The sequence below is a fragment of the Nannobrachium achirus genome (assembly GCF_963921795.1).
Source record: "Nannobrachium achirus genome assembly, chromosome: 22".
NCBI lineage: Eukaryota > Metazoa > Chordata > Actinopteri > Myctophiformes > Myctophidae > Nannobrachium > Nannobrachium achirus.
Window position 1 is genome coordinate 9,582,627 of NC_137829.1, and position 16,014 is coordinate 9,598,640.

The 16,014-nt window shown below is 44.8% G+C and overlaps 1 protein-coding gene across 1 annotated transcript in view; it reads left to right on the forward strand.

Annotated features, from left to right (window-relative positions):
• Positions 1 to 16,014, forward strand: part of il1rapl1a (interleukin 1 receptor accessory protein-like 1a) — a gene marked incomplete at both ends in the record, with an annotated part of 228,427 nt that overhangs the window by 203,416 nt on the left and 8,997 nt on the right. The window contains 3 exons of the mRNA XM_080753113.1: positions 3,312 to 3,444; positions 11,135 to 11,280; positions 15,513 to 15,659. Coding sequence (XP_080609239.1) covers positions 3,312 to 3,444; positions 11,135 to 11,280; positions 15,513 to 15,659 — 426 coding nt within the window. The remainder of the gene's footprint in view (positions 1 to 3,311; positions 3,445 to 11,134; positions 11,281 to 15,512; positions 15,660 to 16,014) is intronic.

Below are 16,014 nucleotides of genomic sequence, written 5' to 3' on the forward strand. Positions count from 1 at the left end.
GCTGCCCTACCTAAATCTTTTGAAGTTGTGTCTGGCTTGTGGGTCAGGTTAGGGAGGATGCATGTCTCAAGCTCAAGCTTGAGTACACAGGCCGAATTTAAAACATAACCTTGTGAGATTTCTTCCGGTCTGCCCTCTGCGTGTGACATTGTTCAAGGTCAAGGCATTTTTTTTAGAATGTTTCCCTTAAGGCGATAGTATGGTGAGGAGGGTTAGCAAGGGCACTGGATCTTGACTTAGGGTCCAAGGACGCCCAGGCCAGGGGTCCTTGAGGGCATTCCAGGGGGTCCCCAGCTAAATGATTGGTAGTTCGGAACCAAATGGAGCCTTAGAGTCAAATTACACACTGTCCCAGAGGATACATATATCAAATGGGGTTCTGTGTCTGATGCATATCAAATTGTGGGCCCTTGAAATAAAACAAACGAGAATAGAAAAGTAGGGATGGGACGATAAGCGATATTGTTGTTTATCATGATAAAAAACACTCAACAACAATAATCGTATTGTGGAGATTACATTTATCGTGATATTGTCCTCTGTCATGCACTGGGATCAATTCACCTTCTATTTACCACTTAAACCCTCTATAATTGGGAAAAGGTACTTATAATAGAAATGTACTTGATACAGTCTTTTTTCACTCTCTATCAAATGTCTTTGCCAAGAAGTAGCCGATCTACAAGCTCACAACGCGTCGCATTTGCGACGTGCTTTGAGCTTGTAGGTCTGCTATTTTTTTGCAAATGTTCCACCCCAGGATAATGGATCTTGATTATCGCGATAATTATCGTAAATCGCGATTTCTTTTGTCACAATAATGGTGATATGAAATTTTCGTCACATCCCTAGAGCAAAGGAACCTACGGCACTAGCAGCAACCCATCTGAAACGGATCTCATTGCACTGTGATGCTAAAGCCATGGAGCTATCCATGGTGCTGAAACAGTCTGAGTAGTCTTAAGAAGGGAAAAAAAAGTCTTTATTTCCAGAATAGACTGCCATTCACCTCACACTCCTCCTCACATTCCCCGCTGTGAAACAGTGGAGGCAGCCTCTCCCACAAACCCCCGACCCCCTTTAAGCTTCTGTCCCGGTCCTTCAAATCTCTGCGTCTGGCCCGCAGCCAGACACATAGCACATGGCCCTCCCCTCTGGAGAGGAGTGTCCTTCATCATAGAGTGTGTGTGTAGTGTATGATGAGCCTCTCACTCTCTCGTCCATGTACTGTTTACATGCTGCTGTGTGAGGCTGTGGCTTGTGATTGCTGCACTCGGTGCCCTTTGAGAACGATACTTCAGATGAACGCAAAGTAAACTACCTATGGATAGTATACTGTGTGTGTGTGCGTGTGTGCGTGCGTGCGTGCGTGTATATCAGGCAATTACGGCTTTGAAATGTCCTCGTATGGGAGGTGAGAGTTTTTTTTTCTCTAATATGCCATTTCTAATTGGCTCACACAAGCACGTGGGCACTTACAGAAGAAGCATTAGCATTCATCTTTCCATCTATTGGCCCATCAAGGATTCCTTCATTTGAAAAATGTAAATTGTGTTCGATTGTCAGATAAGGTTGAGTAATCTCACGCTGTTCTTAGCTAAATTGCATCATGAATTGTTATTACAGTGAGTGAAACGTTGCAATTCAATTATTATCTCTTTCTGCTTTGCGTGGAATATGAAACCGATAAGAAATCAGCACGTGGGAACAAAAGACAAGCATCACGTAAAAGGATGATGTGAGCCACTACTCCCACACATCAGCTCTGCAGTGACCTGCTGTTGTTGAATGCTGACCTTCCTACCCGGCCACAGTTCTACGAAATAAAAAAAGAGATACAAACAGTACTGTAAGCGTCAGGGGCGTCACACTGGGGGGGAAAGTGGGACCGAGTTACTAGGGCCCAAGGTGGAGGGGCCTTAATTATTTTATACTTTAGCTATTGAAAAATAGCAGATATACAAGCTCACTGCGCGGCACCGAGTGCCGCGCTGTGAGTTTGTAGATCTGGTATTTTTGAAAAGACGAGAAAATGCGTGCAAATCTTTGAATGTATGTATTTTTTAAGCAAAAAAACTAAACTAACATTTTTAGATGGGGGTCCGTGGCCAAATACATATCATTTTGGGGGTCCTTCCGTCCTTCACATGAAAAGGTTTGAGCACCACTGACATAGAAACAAAGGGTTTTCAAAAAAAAAAACCTTAGAAGGATTTAGAAGACATCTATAGAATCGTGTCAAAAATATTCAAAGACCTGCACACATTTTCACGATTTTTCAAAAATAGCAGATCTACAAGCTCGCAGCGCGGCACTCTGTGTGGCACTGTGAGCTTATATATCTGCTATTTTTCAATTAGTTAAAGCACAAAATAATGCATAATTATGCATTCCCATTCATGGGGGGCCCACAGTGAATCCTTGTACCCAGGGCCCAGAATTTGGTGTGACACCCCTGGTGAGCGGTCCCTCACTTCCTCTCCTCTCCCATGGACACTGACTCTCCAGGGGAGTTTAAGGAAGCTCTTGAGCACCCCCCTGTGTTTGTTCCAGTGTATTTCCTTCCAGACCTGTGTGTTTGTTTGTAGATGTATGTATGTGTGTGCTATTGTGTGTGCGTGCGTGGGATACTTTCTCCAGAGCAGGGGTCTTCAACGTTTTCAGGGCCAAGGACCCCTTAGTATAGAGAGAGATATGACACAGGGACCCCCACAACCTTTTCATAGATTCCATATGGTTTTCCATTATCGTTTGAAATGTCAATGTGTGTTTTCAGGTAATTAAGCACTTGAACCGTCAATACTTAATAAACTTACTTGACCTCTGTACTCGGTCAGCCCTTTTTCCCCGCTACACCAAACCTCTTTGCCAAAAAAAGCCGATCTACAATGAGCTTGCAGATCTGCTATTTTTGGCTAAAGTTCTCAGAATAGAGACACTATAAAAAAGTTTCTATCACACAAAGATTTGGAGGACCCCCTGTAGTAACTCTGAGGACCCCCTAGGGGTCCCGGACCCCCTGTTGAAGACCCCTGCGAGTCCAGAGTTAAATGAACACTGATCATTTGACTATGTACTCTGCTTGACAACCACAAAATACAGAATAATTCTACACACGTGCACACAGGTCCCTACCATACTATACCTGCTACCAACGGTATGATTCAGAGTGTTGCTGTGGTGTAGTGGCGCAAGGCATCAATATGATGTGATGCCATTGCCATGTGCCACAACACACATACTGGGCATACTGGGCACAGCTTGGCTGAGCTATGGAGAGTGACAGCGTGTCATGTTTCCTGTCTTCACAGGAGGTGCCCTGAACCTGACATGCCGGGCGTTCTTCGGCTACAGCGGAGACGTGAGCCCACTCATCTACTGGATGAAGGGGGAGAAGTTCATTGAGGACCTGGATGAAGAGAGAGTACAGGAAAGCGACATAAAGTAAGATATATCAGCCCTTATGAGTATGATAATGTATGTGTGTGTGTGTGTGTGTGTGTGTGTGTGTGTGTGTGTGTGTGTGTGTGTGTGTGTGTGTGTGTGTGTGTGTGTGTGTGTGTGTGTGTGTGTGTGTGTGTGTGTGTGTGTGTGTGTGTGTGCGTGTGCGTGCGTGCGTGCGTGCGTGCGTGCGTGCGTGCGTGTGTGCGTGTGCGTGTGTTGTGTGTGCGCGTGTGTGTGTGTATATATATATAGAGAGAGAGGTAATTGTCTTGTTAATATTTTTTTATTTCACTTTTGCTTATAATTAATCTTCTTTATTAGTTGATTTTTGAGCGGTGCAAACGGCTCCTATGTTTCACTTTGTGTTAGCACAAACATTAGCACGGACCAATCAAAAGCTGTTCTGACCATGATGTCACATCTGAGCCAAACAGAACAGACCAATCGAACGCCGTTTTGTCCCTAACGGCATGGACACGGCGGCCTTCGATTGGTCCGTCGTTTCCAGAAAGAGTTTAACCAGAAGAATGGATCAGCATTAACACAGGCCAATCAAAAGCCGTTCTGTCCATGACGTCAATATTAGCACGGACAGCACAGACCAACCTGACATCTTGGACTTTGCCTGAACTTCAAACCGGCGCCGGGCGACCCCAGACAGCGACTACACTTGCACAGATTGTGGTCGCTGTCTCAGGTCGCAAGGTGCAGCACCCAGCCAACACCAGCCCACAATCCAGGCAAAGTCAGAGGGCAAAGTCTATTCTCTTCACTCGCACTCCCTCTATGTCCCTGCCAGGTAACTCTCTCGTCTTTCGATGAATTGAAAAACTATACATCTTCACACCTTTATATATTGACGAGGAGTTCTGGTCTAACGTACATCAGGGCCGTGCAGAGAACACTGAGGGGGCATGTGCTCAAACCCCAGAAAAGGGCACGTGCCTGCATAACACACTACATGAACGGTTGCAATGAAGATTTGTGCAGGCTGTCTTCCCTCCATGTTTGAGCAAGACTGACGTCATCATTATGACGTCATCATTATGACATCATCACCATAACGTCAGAGATCACTCATTTCATTTTCACACAATATATTATAGTCAGGGGGCTGAGGGCTTCTGTCCATTCCTCAGCATTAAGGAATAAGGATAAATTGTCCTCATTACCCTATTAGTCTCTTTTTGTCTCCTATGTCTCTGTCAGGTAACTCTCTTTTTCTCTTGTTCACACACAACATCAAGTTTGAGACAGAGACGCACAAACAGAAACTCACAAACAGATTTGGTCAAGTTCTGACGTAGTTAAACGTAGTTACTCCTACCCATCAGGGTCCTTTATACTTAATGAAAATTTATCAAAAGTCAGTTGTGAGCCCCCTCTTTGTTTTTCATGATTCTGTTTTTACAGTTTGGCTCAGCACCAAGAAACATAACAGGGACACAGACTAACAGACGGGTACCACGTTTTCACCTTTAACAATACTATGAAAGGGCCTTTCTGTGTGGAGTTTGCATGTTCTCCCCGTATCTCCTAGGGTAGATATCCTCACAAAAACATGCAGTAATCCTGGTCTCAATAATGCCTCCCCCTGGCCAGCCGGGGCGCCTGATGGAGGGGAAAGTAACTAGTTGGAATAACGTGTTCCTTCCACGTGCTACGTCCATACCGAGGAAATCCCCCCTGTCAGGTGAAAAGAAACAACATGGACTACTGCAGGCAGTATTCATTGAATTGCATTGAAGGAAGCATGAGGTCAGTCCGTTGTCTCCCCAGGCACGGCAGAGGGAGAGCAGAGCCCAGGATTACATAGCTTAGGCAATTGGCACTGGGTGAAAAAATGGGTTACAAAATTGTGGGATAAAAAAAATGATAAAAGAAAAAAACAATACTATGAGCAGGGTCTCAGTCATATGCCGATATGATACACTTCTTTCCACCTGTTGACTTTGATGTTCACTAAACTGTTATAGTTCCTATTTGATAGTGAAAGGCCAGGACTTTGCTGCTCCAACTACAGCCCTCTTTCATAACTCATCGTCTTTAGCATGCCAAAGATATCTGCCTCCTGATTATTTTTTTTCTTCTTTTTTTTTGCTTAACTGTTCTGCTGCTGTAGACGATCCTCACCGTCATTCAAATCGGTGACTACATGACGCCGTTGACAGCGCTCACCGTATTTACAGTAAATGTATTAATACTTACATAATGTAGCTCCGGTCGCGGCCGCATCGGTAATGTCCGCGATTTGTTTAAAACGCACGTTGGGCGTGCACGCGAAGTGAAGCTCCTCCATGTTAAGTCAATGGAGAGGCCCATAAAGAGACTTCATTTAATCCAAAAGAGCCATTTTGAGCCATTTTGCACCAGATCTGATGTAAACAATACACACAGCAGGGCGCAGCCATGTTTCTCTTCTCGGCTCACACTGTCATGTGACTAGATGACGTAATCGTTGCCGTCAAGTGATAATCCAAAAAAACAAAAACAACCCCCTTCCAGCCCTTCAAAATAATAGCGGCGGCCGACGGAGGAAACGGCGCGGCACCAAGGCAACAAGCAACCTTCAGATTAAGAGGCACGAGTTGTGTTAATGTATTTTTATTGAATTTTCAATTTCAAGAAAATAAGGCAAATCTTAAACAGTTCTACCACTGTTAAGCTCTCTCTCTCTCTCTCTCTCTCTCTCTCTCTCTCTCTCTCTCTCTCTCTCTCTCTCTCTCTATCTCTCTCTCTCTCTCTCTCTCTCTCACTCTCTCTTTGCAGTTCAGATATCAGTTCCCTATCATTTAGCTGTGGAAGTGGACAGGCTGAGCTTTGCTCAACTATCCCAGTATATTTCCTCTACAGCCGTTGTGCTGTACATAAACACTGTCTCCCTCTCTGGTGTAACATAGTTAAACAAGGCATGTGCACATGCAAGTCTCTCTCTCTCCGTCTTTACCTTGCCGGGATTACATAGTAAAAGTGGGTCCAGCAAGCCTCCCGCTCAGGGCCGTAAGACATTTAAAACAAGTCCATTTTCATGTCTCTCTCTCCCCGCGGTGTTGCACATTTAAACAAGTCCATTCTCTGGTCCGTCTGCATGTTTCCCATTAGGGGCCTGCCGCTGTTTGGAGAGACTGCAGCTCTGGGGAGACAGCCCTGTCAGATGGTTAACAACCGCCATTTTTCACACCGCCACCGCTCTCGCTATCGCCCTCACCGCAGCCACCTATAGCAGCATGCAGATGGGCCAGGGGGAGCCGAGGGGAGGGTGGGGTGAGAGGGAATCGGGGGTATGGTGGAGGGTGTAGATCCACGTAGAAGGAGGAGGAAATAGGAGGGGAGAAGAGCGAAACAAAAGGGTGGTAGAAAGCGGGAAGTGTATGCCGGTGTGTGTGTGTGTGTGTGTGTGTGTGTGTGTTTGGGGGCGGGGGGTGGATGGCTAGGAAGATATGGGAACAAAAGAGGAGATAAGAGAAGGTTTACGCATCTGTCGTGATATCGTGACTTTGCATGTGCATGTACAACTCAAACAATGCTTGCTTTAACCCCCAACAACCACCGCACAACACTCTCTCAGTTAATCGCTTGCCCTCTCGCTCGCTCACTCGCTCCTTCCATGCCCCCTAATGCCAGGATTCCCCCACTCATCAGCTGAGGGGTCATCTGTTCAATAATTCATAGCGATATTTCATGCAGCGGATCAATAATGTATTTGATCATGCATTCTTTATTGTCTATGGCATTACCCGAGGCCCACTCTGATCCCACCAATATGCCTCGGCCTTTACTCTTGTGAAGACAGCTCGGAAGAGGGATGGGACAGTGCACGGGAGACGTGGAGACATAAAAGAGAAAGGAGACTGAACGTGAACAAATCTCCGCTTGCTTCAAGGCCCTGCAGCCGAGCCATTGCCCATTCCAGTGATGCAGTCAACATGGATGTGTTTCCAAAGTTTACCTCTGCAGTTCGGGCTGGCACCCACACAGTCTTAGATTGCTTGCTTTATAACTAATGCATCAGCAGCAGCACAACTCAAGCCCAGAGAAGAGCACTCATACCTTGAGTTCAGAATCTATGCAGCCTTCTACTTACACAACTCTGAGCCTATTGATTCGGAGGAGTTAATTCCTATGGAAACTCGGGCCCATAAATTCTCATTTGCACCGTGTGCCAGGACAGGGCTATTGTTGTTATCATAGCATGCATGACTGGACATTAGCATGGTGTGCAGAGATTAATAAATTAGCAAAACAAATCTGGCTCAGCATAATGAAGGACGTGATCAATAATTCATTGACCGAGTCCTGTTCCGACTGTGGTCTGCAGGTGCGCTCTGGATTGAACGAATAAAGGGAATGAAGAAAGTGGAAATTGATCACTAAATGAGCAAACACGGTGGATTTTCTAATGAGGAAGTGAGGGAATATTGAAAAGAAAGAGTGTCTGCAGCACGGCGTAGTTTGGAAACGCTCCTCCGATTGACTCAGTCAGGTGTCGGCGTCAATAACACAAATCACCAATCACAAGGCAAAAAAAAAAAGGGAAAACACAGACTTTTCACGATTAGTTTTAACCAAGAGTTACACAGTTCTACTTGATATGGAAAAATGTTCAGCTGAACTTTACGTAAGTAGGTCATTTGCTCCAAATGAGTACACTCGGTGCATGTCTGTTCTTTCCATCAATCAGCCTCTCAGCTCATGCGTTTGTCTCTGTGTGAGCATCTGCCATTTAGATCAACCATCTGGGTTGTCACAGTCACACACACGGCACTTCTCACTACCTAGTCACTCGCCCAGCTTTAGGCTTGTCTTCCTAAACTTTGTCCGAGACTTCCTTCGAACAATAACCATGTTTTTGCAGGCTGTCACGTTGTGTGTGGCGACGGGGGTTCTGCAGCCTGTTAATGTGTTCTATTACTGTGGTTCTGAACTTTTTCATGCCGTGACCCCGAAAATAATCATATTTTAACTGGGGACCCCACGACCCTGACGAGCACTAAGAGTTGAGGAGTTGAGATTACATTTTGTATAACACGGTTCTATTGTGAAAACAGCAGATCTACATGCTCACAACGCCGCGTTGCAAGGCGTTGTGAGCATGTAGATCGGCAATTTTCACAGTTTCTGCCTCTAATATTTGACAATTTGTCCAATGTTTAATTTGTCATTTTAGAGGTATTAAAAAGTCCTTAAATTGTCACTTTAGAAATGTGCATATGCCCTCTATACACTTAAATATTATGTTGGTGTGTTTACTGTTGGGTGAAAAACAATGTTGTACATTAGGTTAATCATCTGGGGACCCCACAAAATAATTTGGGGACCCACAGGTTGAGAACCACTGTTCTATTATGAAAACCAGAGTCTTCAAAGAGCCCGCCATTCCCTCGAGGGCAGTGAATCCCTCCCTCCCTCCCTCCCAGGCCAACTAAACCCCTTCATCACACAACAACCTCATTTTAAACTACAAATACCATCAGTTCGGCTTTCAGCCCTCTTACAGTATATACAAAAGCCCATGATGTACTTTCAATTACCGGTGACAAATCACCTCAACAAGCTGTACAGTTTATTCGCTTGAAAGCCAACAAAGAGCAACACCACACACACACACACACACACACACACACACACACACACACACACACACACACACACACACACACACACACACACACACTCTCTCTCAAACACTCACAGATGCAGACACAACTTTGTGTTGCCTTTCTTTTGGCTTACAGGTTACAAATAGCCCTTATTACTGTAACAAAGAGATCACGCACGCACACACACACACACACACACACACACACACACACACACACACACACACACACACACACACACACACACACACACACACACACACACGCACAGTGACACACACGCACACACACCTTCATCATGCTGTCTTTGTTTCTGGGGGTGCAGTAAATCGTCGTTGTCGGGTGGAAACCTTGTATGTCCAAAACCGTTTGTTTTGTATTAATCATTTTTAAAATGAAGGTGCGAGGCGTTGTGTGCTTGTAGATCGGCTGTTTTCACTACTTTTGCGCTATGGCCCTGTAGGATGGAAGCAGTGCTTTACTTTGAGAAAAAATGTACCCATTTGAAACTTGGAGATACAAGGTTTCTGCCCGACACAGTGACGAAATGTGGGCTAAGTAGTGAGAGTAAGGTATGAGCGAGCGTTATCTCCCACGTCCTCCCCTCCATCAGGCTCAAGCAGCCCAGCAGGGGACTCTCATTTACTTTATGGAATATTACTTTCTCTCCTCGCGGTTACCATGGCAGCCGCTATAAAAAGATTTTCTTCTCGTCGTCGTTATTTGATTCACCCTCCCTCCCTCCCTCCCTCCCTCCTCCCCACCACCACGCTCGGAAGAAGAGCCCTTATTGATTTTCATTTCTCATATGTTTTGGAGTGCCGAGGAAGAAATTAACATACCATGAAGTACTTACGGTAGCGCGTGGGGCCCCCGCGAAATATACTCTGTGTATGGCGTACTGAAAGACGCTTACGACACGTTTTATCGCCGCAACCCCTGGGGGAATTAAGGCACGATATGCTGAGTGTGCTCCGCACAAACATGGCTTTTAATGACACACACACACAATTTGTTGCCCCGGCCGTTTGTGTACGCTGATTTAAACTTTTTGTATTTTGATGCAAGTAAACTAGCCTGGAATTCCAGACTAGAAGTAAACTATTTAAATCAGAACTTCTTGGTTAATTCTTTATTTTTATTTGTTTATTTGCACATTTAAAAGAAACACACCATTTGAACAGAATAATATTGACTTGGGTTGTGCAGGTGAGATTTTAGAAAGCCCTGTTGTGTTCGTAAGGCTAACCTCATTCAACAGCAATAATACATCATGGTTGATTCATCGTGGTTGCAAGCTATTGAAAAATAGCAGATATACAAGCTCACAGCGCGGCGCCGAGTGCCGTGCCGCGAGCTTGTAGATCTGCTATTTTTTAAAAGTCGTGAAAATGTGTGCAAATCTTTGAATGCAGTATGTATTTTTAAGCGAACATTTGTAACTCAAATTTTGCTTCGGGGCAGATCTACAAGCTCTAGCAGATCTACAAGCTTGCAGCGCGGCACTCGGTGCCACGCTTTGAGCTTGTATATCTGCTATTTTTCAATAGTTAAAGCACAAAATGTGAGTGAATCCTTGTATCCAGGGCCCAGAATTTGGCGCGACACCCCTTGTTGTACCCCGTATGCCTTTCATGGGCAACTGGCGGCCCGGGGGCCACATGCGGCCCTCACCTTTACTTAATGCGGCCCGCAAGTTATTGATTTCAGCTGTTATAATTCCAAACGTGCAAACATGACCCGCTTTAATTACTTCAGTCGACCCTATATTAGTACCTTCTTGATGACTAGCAGCCTACACGTAACAACTAGTCTTTTTATCAATGTCCAATGCATTTGTGATTTGTAGGTAAAAAAAGATATAACTTTTCAGGATATCAATTAAAGAATTAGCAAAAATAGTAGATCTACAAGCTCAAAACGCGTCGCACTGCGACGCGTTTTGAGCTTGTAGATCTACTATTTTTTACTATAATTCATTGTGGCCCTCTGGAGTATGTGTGAAAATATAGTGGCCCTTTCCAGCATCAAAGTTGCCCACCCCTGCCGTATGCTGAGTGCTGTCGTCTCTTCTCTGAATGGTTTCAAAGGGTTGTCAAGGAGCATCTTGGGGAGCAGGAAGTGTCCATCTCCTTGACGATCGACTCGGTGGAAGAGGTGGACCTGGGGAATTACTCCTGTTATGTGGAGAATGGCAACGGCCGTCGCCAAGCCACCATCCAGCTCTTCAGGCGGGGTAAGAGCTCTGTAACTTGATTGTGAGGATTAGCCTATAGACCGGGGGTCAGCAACCCGCGGCTCTAGAGCCGCATGCGGCTCTTTAGCGCCGCCCTAGTGGCTCCCTGGAGCTTTTTAAAAAATGTATGAAAATGGGAAAAGATAGGGGGAAAAAAATATTTTTTTGTTTTAACGATTTTGTTATCGTCACTTTCAAATTTGCATGTTTTTTTTTTCCTAAAGTAAAGCCCTGCTTCATCATACAAGACTGACACACAAAAGTAGTGAAAACAGCAGATCTACAAGCACACAACGCCTCGCGATGCGAGGCGTTGTGTGCTTGTAGATCGGCTGTTTTCACTAGTTTAGTTAATTTTTTAAATGATAAATAAAGTTTTGGACATACAAGGTTTCCACCCGACAACGACGATACATAAGGCTTTTATATATTTTTTGCGGCTCCAGACAGATTTCTTTTTTTTTTTTTTGGTCCAATATGGCTCTTTCAACATTTTGGGTTGCCGACCCCTGCTATAGACAGTCTTCAAGCTCCGTACACTTCAAACAGATGGAAAAATGCCTCATCCAGGTGCACCTCACACATACAGAAAGTGTCACCTCCATATGGTTGAAATCAAATCAACTGTGCTCGCGTAGTTCAAGTTAAAGTATTGCGTTTGATTTTTATGATGTTGATCATTATTACTATTATATAGGCTATATATTGTTTATTTTTGTTGTGCTTGATTGGGTTTTAAACTAGTGTTATTCTGTCCATGTGGACAGGTGTTGAAAATGTGCACCTGTGCTGTATACACTACAATGCATCTGGTTCGTCCAATGATATTGTCAATTAAAGATAATATAATAATAATGATAATAACAAAATATTATTATTAAAGGAGTAGTTCACCCTAAAAATGACCTTTTGTCTATTGATGATTACTCACACGTTGGAGACTTGAGTTCATTAATATTCTTTTCCCTAAGACTGGAAAAATTGGATTACAATAAATGCATCCCCATTGATTCCGGATGTGGACCCAAATGCAGGAATCAATGGGGGTACATTTACCATAATTCATTTTTTTTAGGGGTGAACTACTCCTTTAATACTAATAATCCCTCATAAGTGTTGATGCGTCACACTGAAGGCTAATAACGCTGACAACAAACAGTCTGCTCTGCCAGCCCCAGTATGATTTCCTCCATTGTGTTTTGTGTTTTTCTTAATTACTCTTTCCCCTCTATCCCTCTTCTAGAGCCCATGTGTTTACTCACTACCATAGCAATCTAGGTTGACGCGCCGTTGGGTTTTGTTGTCTTATATGTTGTCTTTTTTTATAAATAAATAAATAAAGTGACATCCGCATAGCTATTTTGGCTCACCGGCGTGTCTGCCGCCGCTGTCTTCATGCAGCGGTTGTCACTTAGCAGAGAGAGGTAATTTGATGGCTGTTTAAACAGCAAATTGGTCCTCTGCATTTTCCCAACAGGCCAGTAATTTTTGGCATACATTTACATAGCAAGTCTGTATCTCTGTCTCTCTCCCACTCTCTCCCCTCTCCCCTATTACTTTTATTCCATTTACGCCTGAACGCAAATCTGGTTCACTTTAGATTTTAACCACTTCAACCATTATTTTATGTTTTAACTATTGAAAAATAGCAGATATACAAGCTCACGAGCTTGTAGATCTGCTATTTCTGAAAAATCATGAACTTTTGTGCAAGTCTTTGAATATTTTTGACCCGATTGTATAAATGTCTTCTACATCCTTCTTCTAAATCAGTGGTTCTCAAACCTTTTCATGTCAAGGACCCCTGAAATGACATGTATTTGGCTGCGGAACCCTCATCTCAAAACATGTTGTTCCAGGGACCACCCAGAAGCAAATATTTGAGTTACAAATGGTCGTTTAAAAAAATATATATTAAAAGAAAATCACATTTAAAAAAATAGCAGATCTACAAGCTCACAGCACTGCACTCTGTGCCACGCTGTGAGCTTGTTTATCTGCTATTTTTCAATAATTCAAAGCATTCAATAATTCTAACCCTAAATGTGTTAAGGGGAGCATGTGCACCTTGTGTAGACTCCCCTGGTGTTGCTTTGAGTCATATTTGTAGACATTCCAGGACGCATTTCCAAAGAGAAACTCACAGAGATTAGGAGAGATCTTCAATCATTTCTTTCTCTCCCCCGGCACCCTCCATTTCTCTCATTCTGTCTGTCTGTCTGTCTGTCTGTCTGTCTGTCTGTCTGTCTGTCTGTCTGCCTGTCTGCCCCTTCCCCATCTCTCTCTGTCTCTCTACAGTGAGTGAGACTGTCTCGCTCTCTTTCACCGCCTCATTATTCCGATGTTTATTTCATGCCTTCCTTCCCAGAATGCAGTATTCATAATCCCTACAGTTGGGCTGCGGGTGGGTGTCTCTATGGACCACCTTTTCCTTTCTACCTAAAAAGAGTGCGAGAGAGAAAAGAAGAGAAGAGAGAGAGAGAGAGAGAGAGAGAGAGAGAGAGCGCACTTGGAGGGGAGGGGAGGTGAAGGGAGAAAAGTGGTATTCAGGGGGCTTTGATGGAGGTTACACATTCCAGGCTGGCCGCTATATCGTCGTTGTCGGGTGGAAACCTTGTATGTCCAAAACCGTTCGTTTTGTAGTCATCGTATTAAAAATGATTTGAACTAGTGAAAATAGCCGATCTACAAGCACGCAACGGTGCGAGGCGTTGCGTGCTTGTAGTTCGGCTGTTTTCACTAGTTTTAGTTCGGCTGTTTTCACTAGTTTTATGTGACAGTCTTGTATGATGAAGCGGGGCTTTACTTTACGAAACAACATACAAATTTGAAACTTGGAGAAACGAGGTTTCCGCCCCACAGTGACGATATGGAAGGTGCAGTGCGGTTGCCATGGCGTTCCCGGGTGGGGGTGGGTCTGCGGGTGACAGAGATATAAGGTGCACCTGTTCTAGCGGAGCCAGCCAGGTAAATGCTGCTTTAATACACAACATAAGTCATCCCTCCTGCAGGCGAGGGCTCTGGGGAGAGCAGCAGAGGTGAAGGAGGGAGGAGGAGGAGGAGGTGTAGAAAATGGAAGGGAGAAATTACGTGGGTTTTTGTGTGTGTGTGTTGGATGGGGGGAGAACGAGTGCGAGAGATAGAGAGAGATGGAAATGAGAGTTGGAGAGATGTGTAAATTAAGGCATTGCTTCTCAAACGTTTTCATGTCATGGACACCCAAATGAATATATATTTGTCCGTGGAAACCCCCATCTGAAAATATTTTTGTGCCAGGGAAATTAATAGCGGATCCGCAAGCTCACAACGCCTATTATCAAATAAAAAATGTGTAGGGTTCAAGTGGTTAAACTGATTTTTGACCCTATACATAAAATATTTGCTGGGAACCCACTGGAACCTCCCCAAGGACCTCCCCGGACCCCACTTTGAAAATGATGAATTAAGGCATCTCATCTTCATCCACATCCACAAACTGTCAGAAACCCCCCCACTATGGAACACAGCCAAAGAGCAGAGCTTTGTTGTTGTCGCACTCCTGCTAGAGACAATGAACCCAATTTCTCATCATCTCCTTTTTCTCCACCACTCTCTTTCTCTCTCTCTCTCTCTCTCTCTCTCTCTCTCTCTCTCTCTTCTCTCTCTCTCTCTCTCTCTGTTTCCACCCCCTCTCATTTTTCCCCAAACTCATTATAACACTCATGTCTCTTACCTCTGGAGATTGATGCTGCCCCGGCCTCCACCACTTGAGTGAGGGAATCGGGGATGAATGTGCCAGCTTTATAGCAAATGTTACCGCGCGTACATAGCCCGTGGTATCTCATTTTGTGAGTTTAACTGGGAGGTACAGTCGTCTGGGTGGGAGGTGTGTTAAAGCCTGCGAGTCAAAAAACCTGAGAAGAATAAGTGCACCGCCGATTTACACGAGATACCAAATTGTTTTGTGTCACACCTCTGTGCATTTATAGCAGGGGAAGCATTCAAACTGTGGAAATTGGAAACAAGTTTGCCTCGGTGGTTTTAATTACACACCCTGTGTGTGTGTGTGTGTGTGTGTGTGTGTGTGTGTGTGTGTGTGTGTGTGTGTGTGTGTGTGTGTGTGTGTGTGTGTGTGTGTGTGTGTGTGTGCGTGCGCGCGCGCGTGCGTCCTCATGCATGTACATGGGCATGTGTGTACATGTGTGATGTGACTGTGCATGTATGCTCGTGCGTGTGCGTGTGCCCCCTCCCAGCAGAGCTGATGTACACGGTGGAGCTGGCAGGAGGGCTGGGGGCCATCCTGCTGCTGCTGATCTTCCTCATCTCCCTCTACAAGTGCTACAAGATCGAGCTGATGCTCTTCTACAGGAGGAACTTTGGCAGCGAGGACATCGACGGAGGTAGGGAGACCTGCCACTGCCACACACTTGAATGATGTCACCTGTGTGTGTGTGTGTGCGTGCGTGCGTGCATGCGCGTGCATGCGTGCGTGCGTGCCTGGGCCCTCACATTACCCGGCCCAGGCACATAGACACCAAAGGGGGCTTGAGCCCCTGACCTTTTACCCGTCTGTAAAAAGTGCCCTCTCCAGACCATGAATGTAGTTTTCACTATGGTGAAAGAAATGCAAATGCCCTCGTTCCATGCCATACCTGAAGGCAGCTTTCAAGAGAATTGCCTTGTCCAAACTCTCCTGAACTTGAATGCAGTATCTTATGTTGAAAGAATTGCCCTCTCTGTGTAGAAATACATGCC